The sequence below is a fragment of the Haliotis cracherodii genome, unplaced genomic scaffold, assembly GCF_022045235.1.
Source record: "Haliotis cracherodii isolate W230 unplaced genomic scaffold, xgHalCrac1.p SCAF_15, whole genome shotgun sequence".
NCBI classification, from domain to species: Eukaryota; Metazoa; Mollusca; class Gastropoda; order Lepetellida; family Haliotidae; genus Haliotis; species Haliotis cracherodii.
This window is the reverse complement of record NW_027266270.1, coordinates 26,145,897-26,164,295: the sequence shown is the minus strand read 5'-3', so window position 1 is coordinate 26,164,295 and position 18,399 is coordinate 26,145,897. Positions and strand designations below refer to the sequence as shown.

The 18,399-nt window shown below is 43.2% G+C and overlaps 1 protein-coding gene across 1 annotated transcript; it reads left to right on the top strand.

The window, feature by feature from the left end:
* The first annotated feature begins 9,321 nt into the window (after positions 1 to 9,321).
* On the top strand, positions 9,322 to 9,861 carry LOC139461617 (cylicin-2-like). Its single transcript, XM_071243086.1, has one exon. The coding sequence runs from the start codon at positions 9,322 to 9,324 to the stop codon at positions 9,859 to 9,861; it is 540 nt and encodes a 179-aa protein (XP_071099187.1).
* The last annotated feature ends 8,538 nt before the right edge of the window (positions 9,862 to 18,399 follow it).

Sequence of the window (18,399 nt, the reverse complement as noted above, 5' to 3'; positions counted from 1 at the left end):
AACACAACTCACTCACTCACTCACTGAAGCCAAAAAGTACGATAAAAATATCAAAGAGCACCCAGGTAATGAAGCACACGGTCATGAAGCCAGATGTACAGCCAGATTAAAATGGTTAAACAGTTGTGACAAGCTGATTGGATCCTAATGAAAATAGTCTATTGCTTGGTGAGCTCTTCATAGGCAGACGAGATGTAAAACTCTTGATCCTTGTTATCAAAGGTTTGTGACGGCGGATTTCTATAGCTCCGGGAGTTTTCTCTTGGTGAAGTTCTGATGTTCGGATGAGAGGATTTGGACCTTGTGAAATTGAAGTTGATGGGTAGGGAATTTTTGCTTGTGTTCTGAAAGGGCTGATATGCTGTCTGCTTTGGCTGTTGACGTCTTATGTTCTCTGACGCGGGTATTTACTGGGCGGGAGGTTTCACCAATGTATGACTCACCACAGTCACATATATTCTTATAGATTACTCCTTTAGGAGGTTGCTTGTTGGTGGTAGGGGGCGGGGGGGGGGGGGGGGGGGGGGATTGGGGGGCATTATCTTGGAGGACGGTTCTAAGGGATGGGGATCCAGTGAATATGGTGAAGAGCTTAAGTTACCTGCTGATGTGATGAGAGGTCTTGCCAATGTAGGGTAGGGTGATTGTGATGGGGCAGAGACTATATCAATCGTTTCTGGTTTGGGTTTGGGCTGGAGTGTGGTGGAGATGGTCCTCCTGACTTGCTTGGGTGGGTACTGGTTGAGGACTTCACCAAAACAAAACTCCCAGAAGCTATAGGTATTCCATCTCGTCTGCCCATGAAGATCTAATCAAGAAAGAGCCTATTTTAATTAGGATCCACCTAGCTTGTCACAACTGTTTAATGCTTATCCTAACTGTACATCTTCATTACATGTGTGCTATTTATTATTCTTACTGTACATTTGGCTTCGTTCAAATATATGTGTGATACTTGTTATCTGAAACTTGTTGTTGTCAATGCTAACCTGATGCTTATCACAACGTGTCATGCATATGTACCTCTCATCACTTGGTTGTCACTCCAGCTTGATAACGGTGTAAGAATCTACATAGGAACGTTACTGTATGCAATAAACCAGAAGTTGTTATCCATAAAGATGTACGTTTCTTACTTACTCACCAACTTCTAGAATGCAAAGCAAACAGTTGGAAAATCATTGCAATTGTTCGAATTTATGAAGGCTTGTTCAGTTAGATTATTTGGTTGGGGGTAAGAGTGGCTTCTGAAGTGCACAGTTTACATTCTATTTTCTCTATTAGTACCACTTCGTCTACCTGGGTACATGTTTTGTGAATGGAACAAGAAAAAGTTGGGGATCATGAACATTTTGGGGCATAATGTTTTAATGAAAAGTTTTTGCTTAGTTTTCACTACCAAAAGATATCCCACAAATACAGAAAACTACGTGTATAACGAACACGCTTAAAACGAACTGACCGATATAACCAACTTGTTTTTTAGTCCCGGCCTTTTGTTGTATATATGCTGGAAATATGCTTATAACGAACTACGGATATTACGAACTAAAATTAATGGTCCCTCTGAGTTCGTTATAACCGTAGTTTACTTTATTCATGATTATTATCTCTTTTTTGTTTTGGTTCAGTGTGTTTTAGACTTGAGTACGAGGTTTATTTTGTCAGCGGTAATTGCTCAATTTCTCAATTGCTGGAAACTATTTGATATTTTGGTAGTAATTTCCCTTCGGACATGATATTATCACGCTTCACCAGATTGAGTAACACTGTTGCTTTAATGTTTTATCTATAGTTGAGGCAGGCTTATGGTTCAGTAAACTACGTTTATAACGAACTCGCTTAAAACGAACTGACCGATATAACGAACTTATTTTTAGTCCCGGCCATTTGTTGTATATATGCTGTATATGTGCTTATAACGAACTACGATTATTACGAACTAAAATAAATGGTCCCTTTGAGTTCGTTAAAACCGTAGTTTACTGTATATGGAAACAGGCGTTATGAAAACAGTAGCCCGATTGGTTCTACGGCCTATTAATTTATGTGATCTGATTGGTGAGAACAAAGTCTGTAGCCACAAATCTGAGGTTTAACATTGCAGGTTTCGAAAAAACACTTACAACCCTTGTTATATGAGCATATGATATTTTATGTATATTTAAGTAGAAATAATTGCCCCGTTACCTGGTTTAAGAATTACTTCCCCCTTGACCTTGACCTTCATCTGAGCGTGACCTCCAACGTCCTTTTTAACTGCATCTTATGAAATATACAAGCTAACGTTAGCCTTGAACTGTGTGTCTATATCTGAACCCATTAATAATACACGCGACCCGTACATGACCCCTAAGCACGATGCAGTCTTCTGAACTCGCGGTAACCTCGCCATTAAACGGTACCCATTGGCTCGTGCGATGTTAAGTTCTACTTATACCGCTGATTTAAACGTGTATTTAGTCAATGAATCTGGTTCGGTAAACAAGCCAAAAAGGTTTATGTTAATACCTCTCCAGTACAAGTTATATTCATTAAGGCATTATACAAAATAATAATAATAATAATAATAACAAGAGCAAGCGGTCATGGACAACAGCTTGGTGTAATGATTAGAAAAACTAAAATATAAAGCGGGATTTATAGTCTCACGTCAGCTTAAGCCTTTTGGAAGAAGTACAGTAAACTACGGTTATAACGAACTCAAATGGGACTACTATTTTTAGTTCGTTATAACCGTAGTTCGTTATAAGCATTTATACAGCATAACCACAGCAAATAGTCGGGACTAAAAGTAAGTTCGTTATATCCGTCAGTTCGTTATAAGCGTGTTCGTTATAACCGTAGTTTACTGTATGTATGAATGTACTGGCTTTAAGATATCTAGGTGAGAATTTTTTTGGTAAAATTAGCATTACCATTCAATATCGTGTTAAGATCAACTACCTCAGAATAGAAGAATTAGTCAATTCAATTCAATTCTTTATTGTATGAAAGGCCACAGGCCCATATACAACGGAGTTACATAACATATTTTATAAAATACAAAGTCAAGGTAACAATTCACTTCGTAACAAAAAAGCATTATGTATGTACAAAGCCAGTTGATGTTGTGTTATAAGATCCTTGCAAGACAGTAATGAAGACAATATTTTAGCATTAAAATGAGATAGAGACCACTACGGTAAGTACTTGTCTCTTAGATTTTCGTATATAGGGCAAATAAACATGAAATGGTATTCGTCTTCGACAACAATGTCACAAAATGGGCATAATCGTAACGATTTTTCAATAGATGAAAATCTTCCTGTGTTAATTTTTAGATCATTCAGGCCAAGTCATGCCTTACATCATTATACAGGGGACAGGAAATAGTGTGATACATTTTCATACCTGTATCCACAAGCTGCATTGTCAGTAATGTGTCTTACATATCGATGGGAATTTAGATCGCCACAACCAAGTCTTAGTCGAGAATGTACAATCTGACAAAATCTACTTCCAAAATTTAGATCAATATACAAATTGATATTTTTATTCTGTTTTAAAAATCTCTTAAATTCACCAACAGATTCTGCATAACTAACGTCATCGGGCAAATGGTTCCCACGCAATGTAGTGTCTGGTTAAAACGTTGTAGCATAATGATTTGTCCTACATCTCATAATCTGTAAACTTATCTCAATCTATTGCTAGTATTAACAGATATGTTTCGTGGTATTAGGTGAGAAAGATATTCCGGCGTGAAGCTAATACTTATACAGACGCCGTTAAACGGATTCATATTATAACATGTCAAAACTAGCTTGTATTTAACTGTTTGCTTTGTTCAGTAGTTGCTTGTAAATATTTAAAGCTACAAGTGGAAATAGGTGTAAATATTTACTCGCACTTGTACACATGCATGTGTGTGTGTTTATGTGCGTGTGTGTGTGTGGTGTGCGTGTGTGTGAGCTCTGTGTGTGAGCTCTGTGTGTGAGCTCTGTGTGTGTGCGAGTGTGTGTGTGTGTGTGTGTGTGTGTGTGTGTGTGTGTGTGTGCGTGTGTGTGTGCGAGTGTGTGTGTGTGTGTGTGTGTGTGTGTGTTTGGTGTGCGTGTGTGTGAGCTGTGTGTGAGCTGTGTGTGAGCTGTGTGCGTGTGTGTGTGTGGTGTGCGTGTGTGTGAGCTGTGTGTGAGCTGTGTGTGTGTGTGTGTGTGTGTGTGTGTGTGTGTGTGTGTGTGTGTGTGTGTGTGTGTGTGTGTGTGTGTGCAACACTCAATAAACAAGTCAATACACTATTTCTGTCGGGGCAAGCACCTACAGTGAAGATCTCACGTGGCAATTGATTCTGTACGTGATGTGATTCACGAGTGAGAGGCGCGTGAACTGCATGACGTACTTGACATTATCGTTAATATTTTTCACAGTACCTAAAACAGCTTACGTGCGCGTGACATTAATACACTTTATTTTATGATAACCTGGGGGTGGTGAGGGTGAAAGTGTATTTGAGTCACGTTAGTCAGACGGTGCTTCGAAACATCCACCATCATTCTCATTTCACATGATTTTGCAAGTTTCATGTCTTTTCTTTTCTTTTTTATCATTTTCTGGGTGGGGGTGTGGATGGGGGGTAGTGGTGGGGGTATGTGAGTGTGAGTGTTGGGAAGGGGCACTTTGATAACGTGCCATTTCCAGTCTCTGTTTGTTGGGGGCACTGCTAGTTTGGTTTACATCTGGAATTTTGACAGATGATTGAGTGAGTTGGGTTGTACGCCGCTTTAAACATTATTCCAGTTACATCACATCGTGTCAGCTTAATGTTGAAGGAAAGCAGCGAAGCAAGTCTCGGACGTTTACCACTTTCGTGAAACCCACGAGCACGGGCATGGTGCTGACAAACCTGGAAACATAAACGGATGCGAGCCTGGATTCGAACCGACAATCATAGGTTTCTGGTGGGTCTAAGGGACGCAACTCTACACAACGAAGTACGTGCCTTGGACGACTGGGCCAACCGTGCCCCCTTAACAGAGAAACTCAACAATAATCAAACTACGTCTGACACTTGGGCTGATTCTATTGTGTACATTATGTTTATATCGTAAACATAAGTCTAAACACGTTCTTTGTCCGATATTGTAATCATAACAATGTGTATATCTTTATCCCCGTTTCTCCCTGTGTTACAAATCTTATATTATCTATTAACTTACATATAAGACGATTTTAGAGTGAGTGAGTGATTTGGGTTTAACGCCACTTTTAACAGTATTCCAGTTATATCAAGGTGTGTCAGCTTAATGTGGGAGGAAAGCCCAAAGTGATGCAGGTCTCAGACGTTTACCACTTCGGTGAAACCCACGAGCACGGGTATGGTGCTGACAAACCTGGAAACATAATCGGGGCGAACCGGGATTCGAACCCATAATCATAGGTTTCTGGCGTGCCCAAGGGACGCAACTCTGCACAGCGAATCGCGGCGCCTTAGACGACTGGGCCACCCGTGCCCCCGACGATTTTAGAAACCAAACATGCTCGCAATACTCATCATAAGAATTATACCTGGCATAATCGCTCATAAGAACCTTTGGCTTCCAAGTTTATGAATGTCAGTTCGAAAAAACGCCTCTTTACAAATCAATGAAGATCCGGGGTTAGAATTGGTCTTCCCCAACCCATGCTTGCCGTAAGAGGCGACTAACGGATTCGAGTGGTTAGGCTTACAATTGCGCAGATCGATGCTCATGATGTCAATCAATGGATTGTCTGTTCCAGATTGGTCACTTAAAGAAAGAAGTAGTTTCAAGCTTGTACATTATATCACTCAATGATTGCCTTTCTTCTTCGAGGCCCTTCTTGAATTCGATATACCGATTAACTACACAATAGTTCGGCTCTGGCCATGGACCTTCCTCTCCGTCTCGCTAATACTACAGAATGCCACAATTAAAATTCCACATCTTTTGTAAACATCGTAATTTCGAAACATGTAAAACACCGTTGTGTCGAAGATGAAGGGAACTACGTAAATACTTCGAGTTATCCGAGGTTCGACACAACCAAAATTATGAATAAAGAAAGAATATGCAGGGACCAAACTTCGAGACAAACGTAAGTTCGACACATAAAAGTTCGCCACAACGTTATTTTACTGTACATGTATCTCATTCCTATAACCACGAAAACAATGCCGACCATTAAAACAACATCAAACACATCACGTTTTACTGCCGCAATTAAAAACATTCAACGTCATTGTTTTTTTAACTAACGTTGCATGTGCATGTGAACAAAGCATATTTTGGATTCTATGGAATACTAGAAGGGACATCTTTGTCAATATTCTACATCATCTATAGTGCTAGCCCACTGAGATACCATGCCGCAGTTTAACATGGATACCCCGCCCAGACACAAAATACTGACTCCGAGCCAACCAGTCCTTGTCTTAGCCTCTTTATTACGGTGGCCCGTAAGGGACATGGAGTCTGTTTTTCAATATTTTGATGTTTCACTTACTTTTATCGTAACCTTTTGCAATTTAACACAATTTGTCATACAAATATGTAATAAATCATGTATAAAAACAACCGAAAACTTTCAACAATGTACTTTCAAGTAGCTATTGAGTCGCTGAAATGTGAAGCGAAAATGTCAAAAACTAAACGGAAATGTCAAAAACAAGAACGAAAAGGTCAAAAACTAAAATGAAAATGTCAAAAACAAAAACGAAAATGTCAAAAACTAAAATGAAACCACAGAAAACTATTTCCACCGCGGTGATAGTTGTCCGCATGTGGCATGGCCTATTTTTCTGGTTTATGGAAGAATAGACGCCAAAATAATTGCTTGGTTAGCCAGTCAAATGATTTGGCATCCCATGCCAAACATTTACAATACATGCTACCTGCATAATTGGCAATCCGCATTTGTGTATTGATCCTGGCTCAAGAAAGAGCATCCATGTATTGTCTTTGCCCATGTTGTGCTTGATATCAAGATTAAACTATTGTAAAGACAAATTCCTCCTCATCAAAATCTGATTTGTGTTCTTCATCTTATGAGTCAGTGAAGTGAGTACCATTTTACGCCGCTTTCAGCAATATTCCAGCAATATTTTACGGCAGGAGACACCAGTCATGAGCTTCACACATTGTACCCATTTCGGGAATCGAACCCGTGTTTTCGTTGTGACGAGCAAACGCTTTAACCGCTTGGCGATTCCGCCACCCATTCATCTTATGAAGAAGAATCAGCTGATTGTCATCAGTGAACATTTCAATTGGATACTGTGTAGTTCCAAAATACATCTCAAAATGTTACAATGACAAAATCAAAACCGAGGTTTCTTTCTCAATTGTAGATTATTTTTGTCTGGTACTTGTCAAATTTATTTGAAAACAAACAAACAGGATGATCAACGCCGTTTGTAGTTTCCTGTAACAAGACACCACCTGCGATGAAGCCACTTGTATCAAATGACAGCTTAAATGTTTTCTCAAAATGTGGTGCTGTCATGACTTGCTGGCAGTGGTTATCCCAAAGAAACTTGTCTCTTGGTCAGCATATGAGTAGAAGAGGCCACCACATTAGAGGAATGTTGACACAGATTCGTGTAGTAACATCTATAACATGAAATGCCATCATGTCCCTTTTGTTCGTCAGAACTGGGAAGTCCTGGTCATATTTCAAGAGTCTCTCCAATGCACCTTGTTTCTTAGGATGACATGCCCCAGGAAAAAGCCTGTTAAGTCCCAACGCATACATGACCTGTTGAAACAGTGAGTGAGTGAGTTTGGTTTTACGTCGCTTATAGCATTATTTCAGCAATATCACGGCGGGGGACACCAGAAATGGGCTTCACACATTGTACCCATGTCGGGATTCGAACCCGGGTCTTCGGCGTGACGAGTGAACGCTTTAACCACTAGGCTACCCGACAGCCCCCCTGTTGAAACAGCACTGACATGAACTTCAAACTTTGTCCCCTCTGAACTACTTTGTTAAACCAACCATGGTGAAAAACTTGATCAAAGCAGCGATAGAAACGAACAGTTTTGGTCCACTAGTCCTTATAATGATAACATATAGCAAAACCCTTGAAAGGGGCAAATTTGTACTAGTCCTTATGATACCTTAACTATTGGTCAGTTTGGTAAGGACTACATGACTAGTGCTAATCTCTAACGCTGGTCACAGCCCTAACGATAACTGGCGCAGTAATTCTCCTGGAAAGGCTTCTGGGATATTGGGAGGTGCGCCCATGATTGTCAACAAATACTGATTACAAGACTTTGTTTTAGGCAAGTGGCCATCACGGTCAATAATGACTCTACAAAATATCTTGCCAAACCCTGGCATGGGCTTCAAAGGACCACAGGGGATCTCTGATTAAGTTTTCCGACAGGGCCTTGGGTCGATTTTAAAATATAGACCGATTACTACCCCACGAGTGTCAGGGGCATTACATGTGTACACACAGCCAGACATCCCCTGCAGCATCGACCACCTTGTATCGCGGTTTGTTAAACATCGGAAAACTTGCACACTAGACACATCTGCTGCCAAGGACACTTACTAAAACTATTTCTACAACAGTTTCTACCGCTACTAACATTTGCTTATATATAATAGAAAAACGGGGCCAGGGAATCGAACCGGCGATTCCGCTCCGGGCAAACACTCTATCTATTAGACCACGAGGCGGCGATGATGCATCTGGAACATCACTGACCGTGGCCTAATGCATAATCGCTTGGTTACGGTTCATGGTTTCAATATTCATGATATTCCAGTTACTAAACAGTAGAGAAAACTGCCTCACTGTCTGAAAAAAATCACTCGAAAAGAGATAACAAAAGCAAAACATGATGTGTACTGATCGCAGAATACCTTAAAATCTTTTATGGCCCAGTGGACTGAGGCGCCTCATCTTGACCTGGACAATCTTGTCCCTTAGCAGTGCCAGGTTGTTCGGATGCCAGATTCGCTACGACCATGATCTATGCTCAGCTATAACCTGTGCCACTAAAAATAGACACGGGAACATATTTTACAAGTCAAAAATAGGGAATTGCAGACACCAAAGGCGGGAGACACCAAAGGCGGGAGACATTAAAGGCGGGAGATGCCAAAGGCGGGAGACATCAAAGGCGGGAGACATCAAAGGCGGGAGACACCAAAGGCGGGAGACATCAAAGGCGGGAGACGCCAAATGCGGGAGACCCCATAGTGGGAGAGACTAAAGGCGGGAGACACCAAAGGCGGGAAACACCAAAGGCGGGAGACATCAAAGGCGGGAGACGCCAAATGCGGGAGACCCCATAGTGGGAGACGCGAATGGCGGGAGACCCCATGGTGGGAGAGACTAAAGGCGGGAGACACCAAAGGTTGGAGACACCAAAGGCTGGCAACAACAAAGGCGGGAGACACCAAAGGCGGGAGACACCAAAGGCGGGAAACACCAAAGGCGGGAGACACCAAAGTCGGGAAACACCAAAGGCGGGAGACACCAAAAGCGGGAGACACCAAAGGCGGGAAACACCAAAGGCGGGAAACACCAAAGGCGGGAGACACCAAAGGCGGGAAACACCAAAGGCGGGAGACACCAAAGGCGGGAAACACCAAAGGCTGGAGACACCAAAGTCGGGAGACACCAAAGGTGGGAGACACCAAAGGCGGGAAACACCAAAGGCGGGAGACACCAAAGGCGGGAAACACCAAAGGCGGGAGACACCAAAGTCGGGAAACACCAAAGGCGAGAGACACCAAAAGCGGGAGACACCAAAGGCGGGAGACGCCATGGAGGGAGACACGAAAGGCAGAGCAGAAATTCTGACTCCAAAGCATAAAGAAGCAGACCAACAAGGACGGGAGTGAAGAGACATCATAGTTCAACTCTCTCTCTAATTCGTTCACTTTACATGCTTCAGTTATCAGTGTTGATACTGGTTACCAACATATTAATTACTTCATCAGGGTCAAATACTAAGTGAGTTGGGTTTAACCCGCTTTGAACAGACGTTCAGAATCAAGGCGTGTCAGGTTGATGTGTGAGGAAAGCCCGAAGTGGTGCATGTCTGAGATGTTTACCAGTTGGATGAAACCCACGAACACTCTAGAAATATAACCAGGGCGAACACGGATTCGAACACACGATAACAGGTTTCTGGCACACTGGCGCTAACTGGGACTTCCGAGATGACTTGGTCAACCGTCAACGGACTACAGCCACTATGGTCTAGTGGATAAATCGTCTGTCCGGAGAGCCTACGGTCGTTGATTCGTTTTCCGGACGCGTAAGACGTCAAAAAATGGTAATTATTGTTCCCTGCCTGGTGATCGACATAAAGGGGATAAAGCAAGAACTGGTCGGCTCGGAGTCAGTCGGGATATGGGTGCCAAAATCTTAAACGCGACTTTATCCCCATTTTACCTCACCCTCCTACAACGTACCCGACAAATTAAAACATGTTAACATGGCATTAGTTTGAAGTAGGTTCTCAGGGCATTCCAGCAAGACACCTGAACGACTGTAAGAAACTAACTGGTTATAGTGAAAGTGCCCCAGGGGCATCAATACATCATTCTATTTCACATGAAAGTCAAGCAAAGGCGGAGCGGCCTGCCACCAGGCACAACAACTTCATTGATGTACTATTCCCGCCCACAACAAATACCTACCATCCTACCCCTATAGCCCATCCTCTCCCGCCCACAACGAATACCTACCCTCCTATCTCTATAGCCCACCCTCTCCCGCCCACAACAAATACCTACCCTCCTATCCCTATAGCCGATCCTCTCCCGCCCACAACAAATACCTACCCTCTTACCCATATAGCCCACCCTCTCCCGCCCACAACAAATACCTACCTTCCTATCTCTATAGCCCATCCTCTCCCGCCCACAACAAATACCTACCCTCCTAACCCTATAGCCCACCCTCTCCCGCCCACAACAAATACCTACCACCCTACCCCTATAGCCCACCCTCTACCGCCCACAACAAATACCTACCATCCTATCCCAATGGCCCACCCTCTCCCGCCCACAACAGATACCTACCATCCTACCCCTATAGCCCACCCTCTCCCGCCCACAACAAATACCTACCATCCTACCCCTATAGCCCACCCTCTCCCGCCAACAACAAATACCTACCCTCCTATCTCTATAGCCCATCCTCTCCCGCCCACAACAAATACCTACGCTCCTATCTCTATAGCCCATCCTCTCCCGCCAACAACAAATACCTACTATCCTATCCCAATGGCCCACCCTCTCCTGCCCACAACAAATACCTATCCTCCTACCCTATAGCCCACCCTCTCCCGCCAACAACAAATACCTACCATCCTATCCCAATGGCCCACCCTCTCGCCACCACCCCTACCACCACAACACCACACCTCTCCCTCTCCGCCATTGCTCCTGTAACATTAACACAGTAATAGTGGCATGAATATGCAATTTCCCGCTGGTATCTTAACTGTTCAGCATAGGAATGTGACCAGGGGGTCGTCGTGTCATTCCGTCAACGACCAAACCACTAATTCCTATACATACAGACATCACTAAATCATTGTTCAGGTTATGGAGGGGCCCCTTGTGCATTTCGACGACCTGACCAAAGGCCGAGTGCATTTTAAGACTTTACATATGCTATTGAAAAATATGTGTCACACGTCTTGCCCAGCATAATGCAATAGTTGGTCTTGCTCCGCATAGTGCAATGTGTCGGCTTTGTCCGATACGTTTACACGGTGCAATAGATGGGGCTTGTCTGGTATGTGTGTTATGCGCGCCACAGGCTACATATTAAGTTATGGGCCACGCCCTCGCATATGTTTTACTAATATGGTGCAGTATATGAATATGTGTTTACACTTACGCGTCATGAGTCCATATTCATACACAGGTGTGTTTAGTAGATCAACACGTGGTTTGCGCATGGTGTGCATGGTGAAATTAACAACCGAACGTTTTCGGCCTTTAACGGTAAATTGATTACTTGCCTTCACTATCATGTGTATTGCAAGTATTGGCATGTGAGGGCCTACCATTAGACCCTAAGGCCAGGAGGCGGAAACTCCACTGAACCTAAGACCCGTGAAGATCCGGGGTAGACTAGGACTTCAGCAACCCATGCTTGCCGTAAAAGGCGACTATGCTTGTCGTAAGAGGCGACTAACGGGATCGGGTGGTCAGGCTCGCTCACTTGGTTGATGCATATCATCGATCCCAATTGCGTGGATCGATGGTCATGATGTCTATCACTGGATTGTCTGGTCCAGACTCGATTATTTACAGACTGCCGTCATATAGCTGGAATATTGCTGAATGAGGCGTTAAACGACAAACCAACCAACCAACTACTGAACCTAACCCTTCAACGGACACAGGTGCCAGTAACTGCTTAAGGGACGACGAATGATCACTTCTCCGCTTATTTAAAGGGCATTTTGCGCTGTCATTTCTATCTTTAACAATTATATATATATATCCGTAAACTTATTATAATTGTGATATGAAGATAATCTGAAATTCTTTAAAATTCGACGCCGGTGTTTTGTGGGAACGGAATGATGCAACCGGGAGGTTGAAAAAAAGAAATAGCCAGAATTGGGGCCCCGCTCAAAGTAGCTTTTGCTTGAGTCCAGTGAAGCTGAAGGGATCGTTGTCGTCATGGGTACTACAGATAGGTAGGTACCCCATACAGAACTGCAACAGAAATGTTCGCGAGACAAAATACAGAAAACGGGGGACGAGTCCATATTCCTCAGTATAAAACCGGAACCGGTTCATATTGTTCATATCGCCTGATGACGAGTGCATGGTGGATAATACTGTGCATCGTGGAATATGAGAGTAATGTACGTACGTCACTGTGTTTGTTCGTTTTTTATATAGCACGCTGGAATGCATGATATACAACAGTATGACAGTTCCGATCCATTTATGGAAATACGGAGAGAAAAATAACGAAGCGTACTGCGATGTTGAATTTTACCGCGGTTTGGCATCCAGGACGTGTCGTATATGTCAGTGTTTAGGGAACCGTTAAGCGCGTTGTACAAGAATGGACTCATCCTCGGGTGCCTTTCTGTATTCAGATTTTGGCGAGGGTACATTTCTGTGTACAGAAACGTTCCTGGGGTGCATTTCTGTAGTACCTGTGCCGACAACGACCCCTTCAGGTAGTGAACAGAAAGCCAATGTTGGCTATAGGTGGATTGGAATAGATGTGTTTTAACGGTCTCGTAAATTCATTAATGTCTGTGGCACACACTTGATGTCGATGGAAATGATGTTCCAGTGTATTGGATTGGCCTTGGCAAAACACTCGTGGCCAAATTCTGGAGTGAGTAACTATCAAGAGCTGATTGTCAGTATCCCTACGCGATCTCACTGGGTGATGGTGCCGTATCAACTCTCTTGTGTAGTGGTAAGTAACTAAGGCCATGAAGTGTCTTGTATCCCACCACAAGTATTTTTAGCTCTATGCATTTTACGGTCGGGAGCCAGTATCGTCCGTAAGAAAAGGTCTAAATAAGTATGTTTATACATTCCGGGGGGCGGTTGGGTAGCCTAGTGGTTAAAGCGTTCGCTCGTCACGCAGAAGACCCGGGTTCGATTCCCGACATGGGTACAATGTGTGAAGCTCATTTCTGGTGTCCCCCGCCGTGATATTTCTGGAATATTGTTAAAAGCGGCGTAAAACCATACTCACTCACTCACTCACATTCCAGGAGGAGGGGTTACCACTCTGACAACGACGGTTCAGACACGATGAATCTTTGTGGTTTACAAATAAGATGACAATTTTAGACATATGGGCCCAAGTACGGAGGAAAACACAGGCGAAGGCACGACGCATATCTAAAAATAGCCACATAGGAAAAGAATACGCACGTACAGTGTTTGACAAGACCTTTTTGTGTGGAGCGTAATAAATCTATAATCATCTAAATGTCTTTCAAATCTATAATCTATAATCACATTCTACTACGACTCAGTAGAATTACGTTTTCCGTGCTTGTAATATCCGACTTAATTGGGTGTCTCATGTCTGTCGCAATTTCCGACTTAGGTTTCCCATGTCTGTCGCAATATCCGACTAAGTTGGGTTTCCTTCCCATGCCTGTCGCAATGTCCGACTGAACTGGGTTTCCCATGTCTGTCGCAATATCCGACTTAATTGGGTTTCCCATGTCTGTCGTAATATCCGACTAAATTGGGTTCCCTATGCCTGTTGCAATATCCGACTAAATTGGGTTTCCCAGGTCTGTCGTAATATCCGACTTAAATGGATTTCCCATGTCTGTCGCAATATCCGACTTAATTGGGTTTCCCATATCTGTCGTAATATCCGACTTAAATGGATTTCCCATGTCTGTCGCAATATCCGTCTAAATTGGGCTACCCATGTCTGTCGCAATATCCGACTTAAATGGATTTCCCATGTCTGTCGCAATATCCGACTAAATTGGGCTTCCCAAGTCTGTCGCAATATCCGACTTAATTGGGTTTCCCATATCTGTCGTAATATCCGACTGAAATGGATTTCCCATGTCTGTCGCAATATCCGACTAAATTGGGTTTCCCAAGTCTGTCGCAATATCCGATTTAATTGGGTTTCCCATGTCTGTCGTAATATCCGACTTAAATGGATTCCCCATGTCTGTCGCAATATCCGACTAAATTGGGCTTCCCAAGTCTGTCGCAATATCCGACTTAAATGGGTTCCCTATGCCTGTTGCAATATCCGCTAATTGGGTTTTCATGTTTGTTGCAATATCCGACCTTACTAGGTTTCTCATGTTTGTTGCAATACCCGACTACATTCGGTTTCCCATGCTTGCAGCATTGCCCAAGTATAATAGATATCGGGTGGTTGGTTAAGTTGTATGACTATTTTGAGCGTGTTGGATAGCCTAGTGGTAAAAACACCCCTCCCCTTATCCCCAGCCTCCTCTCCTCTCCCGTAACACACACACACACACACACATACACACACACACACACACACACACACACACACACACACACACACACACACACACACACACACACACACACACACACACACACACACACACACACACATACACACACACCAGTGATCGTGTACGATTGAGTAATCTTTCCAATGGAGAAGTGAACGCGCTCTGCCCTCTGCGAGAGAAACGTTTGTAAACATCGTCTCAGCGTAGCAACATGTACCTATATTTCTAATAGGTAAAACAAATCTAAAAAACAAATCTCACAGGTATAAATATTGTTCTTCATGTTATTGGAACCCATCATAGTACGTGATTTTCAAAAGGGGTCTAGAACACCCTTGTATGTCCCCTAATCCGCCTCTGAAATCCAATGAGAGGTAGATCGGGCTAGGATTATCGTGGCCGAGTGGGCATGGCAGTTAAAGCAGTCTGGAACATGATCAGGACATGATGAGGTTCTATGTCCTGCCTGGCGTGTTCATCAGCGCCAGCCTGAAGACACATATCAATATCAACAGCCTAATTCCGAATACGAGAGCATGTTCGTTCCCGAAAAAAACAGGTGTCTCAGCTGGTTGTTGATGTTAGCATCATCTATCCGGAATGTCTTACTGAACAGAGTCAAGGTCAATCCCCCCGTGTTTGAGAAAGTCATGTACGTTCGACGTCGAAGGAATTTGTGGGACTGGGTTTGAGGGAACCGCGAGGAGACCGCCTCCGTGTTGTAGTTGGGGGAGGGTCTGCCGGGAGAGCGGAAGTTGGGTGGTTCAATCCCAGGCAGTAAATAAATCTACTTCTTGTTATCCTGCCTGGCATCCGGGCATTAATGGTCAGAGTCAGAATACTGTTTCTGCGCGAGATATCAATGTTAGTTACACACGTAGCTCTATAAGTGAAATGATCATGGACACAACGTTAAACCCAATTTCACCTCACTTACCTCACCTCGCCTCACCTCGCCTCACCTCGCCTCAACTCTTTTACCAACTGACTACTCCACCGCCCAGTGTAATTCTCAACTGATGTAGAATTAAACGAGTATTGAAAGAAGACCATGCTCCGTGGTCTGGTGAAAGTATCCTCCAGTAATGGTCTGAACACAGTGTATCTCTAAAGACACTGTCTACAAAAACCCAAAGGTCTATAATAATTCAGCAACTCTGGATTGCCACAATTTCTTGATATGAAGAGATTCTCCGTATTCCATTGTATTATATATTATCAAAAAGAAAATTAAAGGGGATCAAACATTCTGTAAGTAAAGGTCGCGGAACGTGTTACCTCAGCGAATGTTCGTGACGTCGGACGACCCAGTACTTCACAGACTAAGCTGCTGTCTATATTAATATAAGGAGATTCTAACTCGCAAAGTTTCGGTTACCGTAGGGACAGCTTATTCCTAATTTCCCATAGCTCGTAACTTTTTCTACATATAATTCCCATAATTGCAGACAGACAATGTCTGACTTTCAAACAGTAGGGATTATATAGCTGTATATTAGCCGAAGCAACACGAAACCACTCACTCACTCATTACAGCAACTACAGAAAGGAAATGGGTTAGAGAAAAGACGATATAAACGACCTTGTTAAAATTTTATTATTTTGGATTGTGAATTGTGTCGTATACTATCAGTCAAAACCGTGAACTCAAAAGGCATTGAGTCGACATATAAAGAGTTTGCGTCCCTGACCCCTTCTTCTGTCAAGTCCTACCGGATGTGTATGTTTCCGGTGTGTTAAGCGGCGCCAACCTTCTGCACGCTAGAAAACCGAGACGACTTCCGGTTATGTAAAACGGATACTTCCGGTGGATTGCTTTTCAGATTGACCGTCTGTTAAGCTGATACATCACTGACTGTATGCTTGACTCTGTGAGACATCACCTACAGTATATCTGTCACTGTGAGACATCACTGACTGTATATCTGTCACTGTGAGACATCACCTACATTATATCTGTCACTGTGAGACATCATCTACTGTATATCTGTCACTGTGAGACATCACTGACTGTATATCTGTCGCTGTGGGACATCACTGGCTGTATAACTGTCGCTGAGAGACATCACTGACTGTATACCTGTCGCTGAGAGACATCACTAGCTGTATATCTGTCACTGTGAGACATCACTGACTGTATACCTGTCACTGTGAGACATCACTGGCTGTATACCTGTCACTGTGAGACATTACTGACTGTATATCTGTCACTGTGAGACATCGCTGACTGTATATCTGTCACTGTGAGACATCGCTGACTGTATATCTGTCACTGTTAGACATCACTGACTGTATATCTGTCACTGTGAGACATCACTGACTGTATATCTGTCACAGTGAGACATCACTGACTGTATATCTGTCACTGTGAGACATCACTGACTGTATATCTGTCACTGTGAGACATCACTGGCTGTATATCTATCACTGTTAGACATCACTGACTGTATATCTGTCACTGTGAGACATCACCAACTGTGTATCTGTCACTGTGGGACATCACTGACTGTATATCTGTCACAGTGAGACATCACTGACTGTATATCTATCACTGTTAGACATCAGTGACTGTATATCTGTCACTGTGAGACATCACTGACTGTATATCTGTCACAGTGAGACATCACTGACTGTATATCTGTCACTGTGAGACATCACTGACTGTATATCTGTCACTGTGAGACATCACTGACTGTATATCTGTCACTGTGAGACATCACTGACTGTATATATGTCACTGTGAGACATCACTGGCTGTATATCTGTCACTGTGAGACATCACTGGCTGTATATCTGTCACTGTGGGACATCACTGACTGTATATCTGTCACTGTGAGACATCACTGACTGTATATCTGTCACTGTGAGACATCCCTGACTGTATATCTGTCACTGTAAGACATCACCTACTGTATATCTGTCACTGTGAGACATCACTGACTGTATATCTGTCACTGTGAGACATCACTGACTGTATATCTGTCACTGTGAGACATCACCTACTGTATATCTGTCACTGTGAGACATCACTGACTGTATATCTGTCACTGTGAGACATCACTGACTGTATATCTGTCACTGTGAGACATCACCTACTGTATATCTGTCACTGTGAGATATCACTGACTGTATATCTGTCACTGTGAGACATCAGTGACTGTATATCTGTCACTGTGAGAAATCCCTGACTGTATATCTGTCACTGTGAGACATCACCTACTGTATATCTGTCACTGTGAGACATCACTGACTGTATATCTGTCACTGTGAGACATCACTGACTGTATATCTGTCACAGTGAGACATCACTGAGTGTATAGCTGTCACAGTTAGACATCACTGACTGTATATCTGTCACTGTGAGACATCACTGACTGTATATCTGTCACTGTGAGACATCACTGACTGT

What these genes read in the sequence shown, in the direction of transcription:
- LOC139461617 (XM_071243086.1), top strand. Translation starts at nt 9,322, where the DNA reads ATGGCGGGAGACCCCATGGTGGGAGAGACTAAAGGCGGGAGACACCAA.